This window comes from Pseudophryne corroboree, chromosome 1 (assembly GCF_028390025.1).
Source record: "Pseudophryne corroboree isolate aPseCor3 chromosome 1, aPseCor3.hap2, whole genome shotgun sequence".
Taxonomy (NCBI): Eukaryota; Metazoa; Chordata; class Amphibia; order Anura; family Myobatrachidae; genus Pseudophryne; species Pseudophryne corroboree.
The window spans coordinates 49,031,107-49,042,165 of NC_086444.1; the positions used below are offsets into that span (position 1 = coordinate 49,031,107).

The 11,059-nt window shown below is 41.9% G+C and overlaps 2 protein-coding genes across 3 annotated transcripts in view; one reads left to right on the forward strand and one right to left on the reverse strand.

The window, feature by feature from the left end:
* LOC135055353 (putative uncharacterized protein DDB_G0290521) overlaps positions 1 to 9,975 on the reverse strand; it is a 139,429-nt gene extending 129,454 nt beyond the window's left edge. For both annotated transcript variants that reach the window (XM_063959318.1, XM_063959333.1), the window contains exon 1: positions 9,894 to 9,975. The gene's annotated coding sequence lies outside the window, so the exon portion shown is untranslated. The remainder of the gene's footprint in view (positions 1 to 9,893) is intronic.
* A 347-nt stretch (positions 9,976 to 10,322) lies between these two features.
* Positions 10,323 to 11,059, forward strand: part of CCBE1 (collagen and calcium binding EGF domains 1) — a 420,878-nt gene continuing 420,141 nt past the window's right edge. The window contains exon 1 of the mRNA XM_063959304.1: positions 10,323 to 10,437. Coding sequence (XP_063815374.1) covers positions 10,331 to 10,437 — 107 coding nt within the window. The 5' untranslated portion in view covers positions 10,323 to 10,330. The remainder of the gene's footprint in view (positions 10,438 to 11,059) is intronic.

Here is an 11,059-nt window from a genome sequence, read left to right on the forward strand (position 1 = left end):
TACAACTGTTCCAGCACTGCTTCCTATACACAGAATTATACACTGTATACAACTGTTCCAGCACTACTTCCTATATACAGAATTATACACTGTATACAACTGTTCCAGCACTGCCTCCTATGTACAGAATTATACACTGTATACAACTGTTCCAGCACTGCTTCCTATATACAGCATTATACACTGTATACAACTGTTCCAGCACTGCTTCCTATATACAGAATTATACACTGTAAACAACTGTTACAGCACTGCTTCCTATGTACAGAATTCTACACTGTATACAACTGTTCCAGCACTGCCTCCTATGTACAGAATTATACACTGTATACAACTGTTCCAGCACTGCTTCCTATATACAGAATTATACACTATATACAACTGTTCCAGCACTGCTTCCTATACACAGAATTATACACTGTATACAACTGTTCCAGCACTACTTCCTATATACAGAATTATACACTGTATACAACTGTTCCAGCACTGCCTCCTATGTACAGAATTATACACTGTATACAACTGTTCCAGCACTGCTTCCTATACACAGAATTATACACTGTATACAACTGTTCCAGCACTGCTTCCTATACACAGAATTATATACTGTATACAACTGTTCCAGCACTACTTCTTATATACAGAATTATACACTGTATACAACTGTTCCAGCACTGCCTCCTATGTACAGAATTATACACTGTATACAACTTTTCCAGCACTGCCTCCTATATACAGAATTATACACTGTATACAACTGTTCCAGCACTACTTCCTATATACAGAATTATACACTGTATACAACTGTTCCAGCACTGCTTCCTATACACAGAATTATACACTGTATACAACTGTTCCAGCATTGCCTCCTATTTACAGATTTATACACTGTATACAACTGTTCCAGCACTGCTTCCTATACACAGAATTATACACTGTATACAACGGTTCCAGCACTGCTTCCTATACACAGAATTATATACTGTATACAACTGTTCCAGCACTACTTCTTATATACAGAATTATACACTGTATATAACTGTTCCAGCACTGCCTCCTATGTACAGAATTATACACTGTATACAACTTTTCCAGCACTGCCTCCTATATACAGAATTATACACTGTATACAACTGTTCCAGCACTACTTCCTATATACAGAATTATACACTGTATACAACTGTTCCAGCACTGCTTCCTATACACAGAATTATACACTGTATACAACTGTTCCAGCACTACTTCCTATATACAGAATTATACACTGTATACAACTGTTCCAGCACTGCCTCCTATGTACAGAATTATACACTGTATACAACTGTTCCAGCACTGCTTCCTATATACAGAATTATGCACTGTATACAACTGTTCCAGCACTGCTTCCTATATACAGAATTATACACTGTATACAACTGTTCCAGCACCAGGGCCGGCTCTACCATTAGGCAGCTTTAGGCGGTTGCCTAGGGGCGCTGGCCACTGGAGAGCACCGCCACCACTGAATGCATCTAGCAAAAAACGGAAGGATGTCTCTTTATGCGGGTTAGTATTGAACTTACACATGGGGGGATGGAACAAAATAAGAAGCATACAAATATACAGTATGTATGTCTGTACGTATATATGTATGTATATACGTATAATTACAGGGATGTAGTCCGGCAGGCGGGATGTTGGCATTCGGAATACAGACGCCAAAATCCCTACACCTATCAGAATACTGAAGCCGGCATCCTGAATGTTAGCATGTTAACCCTGGGGAGGGTTAGGGCGGTGGGGGTGCGGGGGAGGGTTAGGGTAAGGGGTAAGGTTCATTAATTAATTTATTTATTTATTAACAGTTTCTTATATAGCGCAGCATATTCCGTTGCGCTTTACAATTAGAGCAACAGTAATAGAACAAAACTGGGTAAAAACAGACAGACATAGAGGTAGGAAGGCCCTGCTCGCAAGCTTACAATCTATAGGGAAATAGGCATTGATACATAAGGATAGATGCTACCTATTGCATAATGGTCCACCAGATTGCAAAATATCGGTAGTATGGTGGTCGGGATTCCGCTGTCAGTATTCTGACGATGGCATCCTGTACCCAACCCCAATTAAATATCCCCACTAGACCCCCATATACAGTATTTTACAGTATATAAAGAATTGACAGCACTCAAGAACTTTTTAAAGTGAAAGTATATTGTGAACACAGTCACTAAAGTTTACAATATATTTTAACACTTTAAAAGTCCTTGAGTGTTGTCCCTTTTCTCTGTATATGTATAATGATGCAATTCACTGGAGGTGGGGGGTGCAGGTTGGGGGGTGCTAGACTGAAGTTTTGCCTGGGGTGCAAAGAGACCTTGCACCGGCCCTGTCCAGCACTGCCTCCTATGTACAGAATTATACACTGTATACAACTGTTCCAGCACTGCCTCCTATGTACAGAATTATACACTATATACAGGCGTTGGGTACGGGATACCGGCAGTCAGCATACCGACACTGGGATCCCGCCCACCAAAATGCCGGCAGGGGGCAAGCGCAACGAAGTCCCTAGCGAGCTCGGTGGCTCGCTGCGCTCGCCACATATTCTATTCCCGCTCTTTGGGTGTCATGGACAGCCATGAGTGGGAATAGCCCACGGCACCAGAGCCGGCCCTAGGCATAGGCAAGCATAGGGCATTTGGGATGCCTAGGAGCACAAGCAGCTTCTGATGATTAAAATGATATGCAGCATACCTAGATTCTGTGTGTGACTGCGGCTGTATCTGCATACGAAATGCTACATTACAGTGTATTCCTGGAAAACACTGTAACATAGCATTTCGAATGCAGATACAGCCACAGTCGCACACAGAGTATAGTAAAATAGAAAAATAGAATTTGACGGCAGATAAGAACCACTTGGCCCATCCAGTCTGCCCTTTTTTTTATCTTTTAGGTAATCTCAACTCTTTCTGAACCTTAATTCTTTGTAAGGATATTCATATGCCTATCCCAAGCATGTTTAAATTGCTCTACCGTCTTAGCCTCTACCACCTCTGATGGGAGGCTATTCCACTTATCCGCTACCCTTTCTGTGAAGTAATTTTTCTTTAAATTTCCCCTGAACCTGCCTCCCTCCAGTTTCAGTGCATGTCCTCGAGTTCTAATACTTCTCTTCCTTTGAAGAATGTTTCCCTCCTGAACTTTGTTAAGACCCTTGGTATATTTGAAAGTTTATATCATGTCCCCCCTTTCCCTTCTCTCTCCCAAACCATACATGTTAAGATCTTTTAGCCTTTCCGGGTAAGTTTTGTGATGTAGGCCATGCACCAGTTTAGTTGCCCTTCTTTGTACACTCTCTAATGTATTTATATCCTTCTGGAGATATGGTCTCCAGAACTGGACACAGTATTCCATATGGGGCCTTACCAATGACCTATACAGTGGCATTATTACTTATTTTTTCCTGCTACTGATTCCTCTCCCAATGCAGCCAAGCATCTGACTAGCCTTTCTCACTGCTTTGTTGCATTGCTTTCCTGACTTTAAGTCACTTGAAATAGTGACTCCTAGATCCCTTTCCTCCTCAGTAATTTCCATTATAGTACCCTCGATACTATATTTAGCCTTCGGGTTTTTGAGACCCAAGTGCATGATTTAGCATTTTTTTAGCATTAAACTGTAGTTGCCACGTTCTTGAAAATTTCTCAAGCCTACCTAGGTCATCAAGCATTTGTTTTACCCCTCCCGGTGTGTCTACCCTGTTGCATATCTTTGTGTCATATGCAAAAAGGCATATTTTCCCTTCAATACCATTTGCAATGTTACCAATAAAGATATTAAAGAGAACTGGTCCAAGTACAGATTCCTGTGGTATTCCACTGGTAACATTTCCCTCCATAGATTGCACTCCATTTACTACAACTGTCTGTTTCCTATCCTGCAACCAGGTTCTTATTCATTTAACTGTTATATAATCCACCTCTATGCTTTCAAGTTTATTTAGCAGTCTGTGATGTAGGACAGTGTCAAATGCCTTACTAAAGTCTAGATATGCTACATCTACAGCTCCCCCTTGATCTATTATTTTCATCACAGACTCAAAAAAGTCAATAAAATTTGTTTGGCATGATCTCCCACCAGTAAATCCATGCTGTTTTTGATCCTGTAAGTTGTTTGATTTAATATATTCCACAACTCTTTCTTTTAAAAGTTTTTCCATTACTTTCCCTACTACTGATGCAAGGCTTACTGGTCTGTAGTTACTTGCTTCTTACTTGCTTCCACTTTTGTGCAGTGGAACTACATTTGCTCTTTTCCAGTCCTCTGGAATGGCACCAGCTTTTAGTGACTGGTTAAATAATTCTGTTAAAGGTGTCACCAGCGCATCTTTTAGCTCTTTTAGTATCCTTGGGTGTATCCCATCTGGCCCCATTGATTTATCCACTTTTAGTTTTGAAAATTCTGTTAGGACCTTCTCCTCTGTAAATATACTTTCATCTTCCTTATTTTTATTAATGTCCCTGCAACTTAACTGTGGACCCTTTCCTTCTCCTTCTGTAGTAAATACTGAGCAAAAATAATTATTTAGGTGACCTGCTATTGCTTTGTCTCCCTCCACCAAATGCTCACTCTCTGTCTTAAGTCTTATTATTCCTCCATTTGATTTTCTCCTTTCACTTATATACTTAAAAAAAAGTGTTGCCCCCTTTATCTACTGACTGGGCCATTTTCTCCTCAGCTTCTGCCTTTGCACGTCTGATCACTTTCTTAGCATCCTTCCGTCTGTCCAGATACACCTCTTTGTCATTATTATTTTGAGTCTGTTTGTAGGCATGCTGCATATCATTTTAATTAGCAGAAGCTGCCTGTGCATCCTAGTCACATAGCAATGCAAATAAGACGCATTTTTGGCAGACAAAGGCACCTGACGTTAGCAGAGCTGCCAGCTGACTTACGCCAGGTATCTCCTGCTGCATGGCATATTGAGGCAAGATGTATGAGGACACATCTGTATCTAAGCAGAGGCAAAGGTCACAGTGTTAGCGGTCGTGTGAGTACAGTGTGCGGGTGGGTTGGTTGTGCAATAGTGTTCGGCATATGTGTAAGGGGCATTATGTGTTTCACTATGTGTATAAGGGCATTAATAATGTGCAGCATGTGTGTAAGGGACATTATGTGTATAAGGGCATTAACAAAGCTCAGCATAATGTGCATTATGTTTATAAGGACATTAATAATGTGTTGTCATGCTCGGCGTAAGTTGGGGTTCTGACAACCGAGTTTTGGCTGAAGGGACAGCTACCTGTGAGGAGAGTAAACGAGGTGGCTGAATGTAATTCCTCCTCATGGGGTTCGAGCCAAACTAAGTGTTAACATTGGCCAGAGGGCGTAAAGAAAAGGAGGACTCCGTAGAAATATAACTGTAGTTTTAATGAATAATCAGGCTGTACACGAATATTGGAGAATAGAAGAAACTGGAAGAATTAGAGTCTATGGTTAAATGACTTGAAGAGTGTAGCTGCAGAACTCCAGTAAAGAAGAACTGAAGACTGTGTTTTATGATTAAAAGACGAGGCTGAAGTACTTGGACTTTAAAGAAATGAAGACTGTGGTTTGTGATTGAAAGACGAGGCTGAAGAACTTGGACGAAATGAAGACTGGTTTGTGATTGGAAGACGAGGTTGAAGAACTTGGACTTTGAAGAAATGAAGACTGTGGTTTGTGATTGAAAGACGAGGCTGAAGAACTTGGACTTTGAAGAAATGAAGACGTCTGCGGGAACCGCCGTTAGCACCTGGAACTTCTCTACGACTTGGGACCCCGTGAGCGCTTCCACGTGTGGCAACGGACTTAGACAGCAGGATTGCAGCAGCGTTTAGGTAACCGATGGATGAGAGCAACCAGGAACAGGGAACCAGAAGTAACCTGGGAGCACAAAGCTAGAGAACCTTTCACAAGGAGGTAACTTGAAGCATTGGCACTCTCCCTCTGAGCCAGCCCCCTTTTGTAAGGGGAGAACACGCAGGATTGGCTGGACACAGATGGGAACTTCATTGGTAATACTCTGGTCTCCAACATGGCTACCCCCAGCACAGGAGACATACTTAGCTGTTAGCACACAGCTTTAGCCAGCTTCTGTCTCTAACACACTATACTGTGTCACCACCAGAAGACCTTACCACAGCGATCCCCGCCACAGCGCCCGGCTCTCCAGACCTTCGGCCCTTGGCAGCTGCACATCCGTCCAGGAGGACCTGCCGCCGCAGCCGCGACAACCAGCGGGACAGTAACCCGTGGGAGCACCCGCCGGAGGTAAGGCTCCGGAGCCTGACATGTGTGTCAGGACATTAATAATGTGTGTCATATGTATAAGGGGCATTACTGTGTGGTATTATGTGTATAAAGGCATTAATAATGTGTGGCATTATGTGTATAAGGTGCTCTACTGTGTGGCGTAACTTATAGAAAGGGCACTACTGTGTGGTCTAATATGAAGAAAGAGCAATATGGTGTGGTGTAATGTGAATAATGTGAAATTCAGTGTGATGTAATATGAATAAGGGGCACTACTGTGAGGAGTAACGTATATAAGGGAAAGTGTTACTACTGTGTGATGTAACGTGAATAAGGGACACTATTGCATGATATAATGTGAATAAAGTTGCACTACCATGTGGCATAATTTGAACTGGGGGTACTATTGTGTGGCCATGCCCATTCTCAGCAAAAACATGCCCCTTTTGGGCTGTGCACTAAATGTACCCACTATTCCTATTTAAAATATAGGGGGTAAGAGCACCAAAATGAGGACTGCTGTGGGTGAGGGGTGACTGTGCTGGGAAAGGGTTACAGAGTCAGAGGTGGAACAAGAGGTGGTGCTAGGGGGCACCAGCCAAAATCTTCCCTACGGCATCATATTGGTTAGGGTCGGATCTGCTCGGCCCCCTGACGGTATTCTGGCGGCCAGGATACCGGTGTCGGTATGCTGACCGCTGGGATCCCAACCACTGGTAACGTGACTACATCCCATATACAGCTGTTCCAATACTGGCTCCTATGTACAGAATTAGACACTGCATAAAACTGTTCCAGCACTGCCTCCTATGTACAGAATTATACACTGTATACAACTGTTCCAGCACTGCTTCCTATATACAGAATTATACTCTATATACAACGGTTCCAGCACTACCTCTTATGTACAGAATTATACACTGTATCCAACTGCTCCAGCACTGTGTATGTACAGAATCCAACTGTTCCAGCACTGCCTCCTCTGTACAGAATTATACTGTACAGTAAGCAACTGTTCCAGCACTACTTCCTACTGTATGTACAGAATTATACACTGTATACAACTGTTTCAGCATTACTTCCTATATGCAGAATTACAGTATACACTGTATACAACTGTTCCAGCACTGCTTCCTCTATACAGAATTACTACATTATATACAACTGCTCCAGCACTGCTTTCTATATACAGAATTATTACACTGTATACAACTTTTCCAGCACTGCTTCCTATATACAGAATTATACACTGTATACAACTGTTCCTGCACTGCTTCCTATATACAGAATTATACTGTATGCATCTGTTCCAGCACTGCTCCCTATATATAGAATTATACTGTATGCAACTGTTCCAACACTGCCTCCTATATACAGATTTATACTGTATGCAACTGTTCCAGCACTACTTCCTATATACAGAATTATACTGCATACAACTGTTCCATCACTATTGCCTATATACATAATTACACTGTGTATGCAACTGTTTCAGAACTAGTACCTACTGTATATACAAAATTATACTGCGTATCCCAGCACTATAACCTATCTACAGAATTATACACTGTATGCAACTGTTCCAGCACTATTACCTATATACAGAATTATTCTGTGTATACAACTGTTCCAGCACTATTACCTATATACAGAATTATACACTGTATACAACTGTTCCAGCACTATTACCTATATACAGAATTATACACTGTATACAACTGTTCCAGCACTATTACCTATATACAGATTTATACAGAATTACACTGTGTATGCAACTGTTCCAGCACTATTACCTATATACAGAATTATACACTGTATACAACTGTTCCAGCACTATTACCTATATTCCCGTCTCTGTGTGGTGTTATGCTGCGTTATGTCGTTGCCGTCCTATTGTGTTGTCCTTTTGTGTTGTCTGAGAGCTGTGGTTATCGGAAACAAATTCCTTGTGTACTCTGTATTCGGTACTGATATATTTGGCAATAAAAGTGATTCTGATTCTGATAAATACAGAATTATACTGTATGCAACTATTACCTATACACATAATTATACACTGTATGTAACTGTTCCAGCACTATTACCTATATACATAATTATACACTGTATACAACTGTTCCAGCACTATTACCGATATACAGATTTATACAGAATTAGACTGTGTATGCAACTGTTCCAGCACTGCTTCCTATATACAGAATTAGACTGTATACAACTGTTCCAGCACTGCTTCCTATATACAGAATTAGACTGTATACAACTGTTCCAGCACTGCTTCCTATATACAGAATTAGACTGTATACAACTGTTCCAGCATTGATTCCTATATACAGAATTATACTGTATGCAACTGTTCCAGCACTACTTCCTATGTACAGAATTATACTGTATGCAACTGTTCCAGCACTACTTCCTATGTACAGAATTATACTGTATGCAACTGTTTCGGCACTGCTTCCTATATACAGAATTATACACTGTATGCAACTGTTCCAGCACTGCTTCCTATATACAGAATTAGACTGTATACAACTGTTCCAGCACTGCTTCCTATATACAGAATTATACTGTATGCAACTGTTCCAGCACTGCTTCCTATATACAGAATTATACACTGTATGCAACTGTTCCAGCACTGCTTCCTATATACAGAATTATACTGTATACAACTGTTCCAGCACTGCTTCCTATATACAGAATTATACTGTATGCAACTGTTCCAGCACTGCTTCCTATATACAGAATTATACACTGTATGCAACTGTTCCAGCACTGCTTCCTATATACAGAATTATACTGTATACAACTGTTCCAGCACTACTTCCTATGTACAGAATTATACTGTATGCAACTGTTTCGGCACTGTTTCCTATACACAGAACACAGTGATTATCCAAGTATTTGGCAGCACTCCTGCAGTCAGCCTTATCTAGGCAGTAAGTACTATCCTGTATTGCTGTGTGATAGAATGATGAGTTAGTATATAATTAGAGACCAGATGAAGAAGGAGCCCCCCCTGTCAGTACATACCAGGCACAGACCCTCCCTCCTGTGCTTTAAAGAAAATAAAGTGAAACATCCCATATAGTGTATAATGCAAATCTGTCAGATGAAAGCATGAAATCAGCCTTACAGTACAATTCCACACCTTGGGCAATAACAATTCAGGGGCAAAGAGAGAGGAGCAGGGCAGAATAACCAGGGGCAAGGAGAGGTGAGCAGGGAGGGGTATAAAGCCCACATAGAATAAGGTGACACTGCAGCACACACAGATCTTATCTCTCCTCCAGCACTGGGGTGCAGACAGAGAGGAGCAGAGATACTGAGAGGGGGGTTCCCACATGCAGGGCTGGGAGACAGGAGTCAGACTAGCCGAGGAAGGGAAGAAGTTACACAGTAACAGATAATCACAGAACTATTTATTTGTTTACACTTATTTTTATTAATGTTCAAAACAATCAGTTATTAGGGGGAGGAACATACAGGAAGGAGGGGAGGGGGTGTCAGCATATAGTAACAGGTCTACAGAACAATCTACAATGAATAACAGAATATGATAGCATATACAGTATATATACAATATACAGATTACAGAGAACTTCACAGCAACTCACAGCAAAAAGCTCTGCAAGCAGAAGAAATCCACTGACACAGAAGAGAAGATCCATAAAGAAGATTTTGCAGAAGCCTGCAAGGAGAGGGATCTGCAAAGGAGAGATCTAGTAGATCCATAAAGGGGGATCTCCTGGAGAGAGCAGCCCAGCAGCAGGCTAAAGTGTCCTTCACACGTCTTCCAGAGGTCTGGGCTCTGCTGCATGAGGACTCCGCCTCCAGTATTATACCCCGGGCTGAGCTGCAGCTGTCGGAGTCCAAACTCAACCAAGTCACCAGCAGCTCTCCTCCAGGTTCTGCACAGCTCTCGCCGTCTCCTGAGCGCCCCCTGTAGGCCGTTCCTCTCCGCATTTTTCTGTGTGTGGAGGACTAGGGCTGCAGAGGTGGTGGAGGGGCAATAGCAGAAGACTTAACACAGAGGGGCAAGGAGAAGGGGCCAATGTGTGAGAGAGGGGCCCGGAGGCTCTGCCTGTGCCTGGGCTGCCTATTGCTGCTTCTGTCCCTGGGGCAGGCTTGGACATACAGGGAGGAGCTGGAAGCAGACAGGTGGGTGACTTCAGGTTACTGATATATTAAACCTGGTGGGTCTTTGAGGGATTGGGTTTCCCTACAGGTGAGGTCTTGTCTGTCACCCTCCTCCTGACCTCACCTGCTGGTAACACAACCCCCCCTGGGTGCATCAAAGGGCATAGAACAATCTGAAGGCGTTTTGGAAACAGATGTCTTTTCTTTTTTTCATTGATCTCTGTCAGATATTATGTACAGTCATCCTAATAGCTTCATGATTGTCAATCAGCAACAGATGCAGTGGCATAAAAGGGGTTAAACTATTATAAATTATGGGGTTAAAAAATCAGACAACTGTAATTTAGGGGTTTAAACTAATTTAAAGGGTTTCACTATATTTGAATTGACAAAGGTAAATTGCTATATGGGTAAACTGTTCTCTGAAGGGTTAAACTACTGGACAGCGTTTGGGCAACTGTAGTTTGTGGGGTTAAACTATTGGATAACTAGAATTTTTGGGATTCAACTATGGAAACACTAAATTATACGATTAAATTGGGTGTGATATGGAAGGTAGATAGTAACTAGGTCGACAGTGTCTAGGTCGACCACTATTGGTCGACACTTACTAGGTGGACAGGGTCTCTAGGTCGACAGGGTC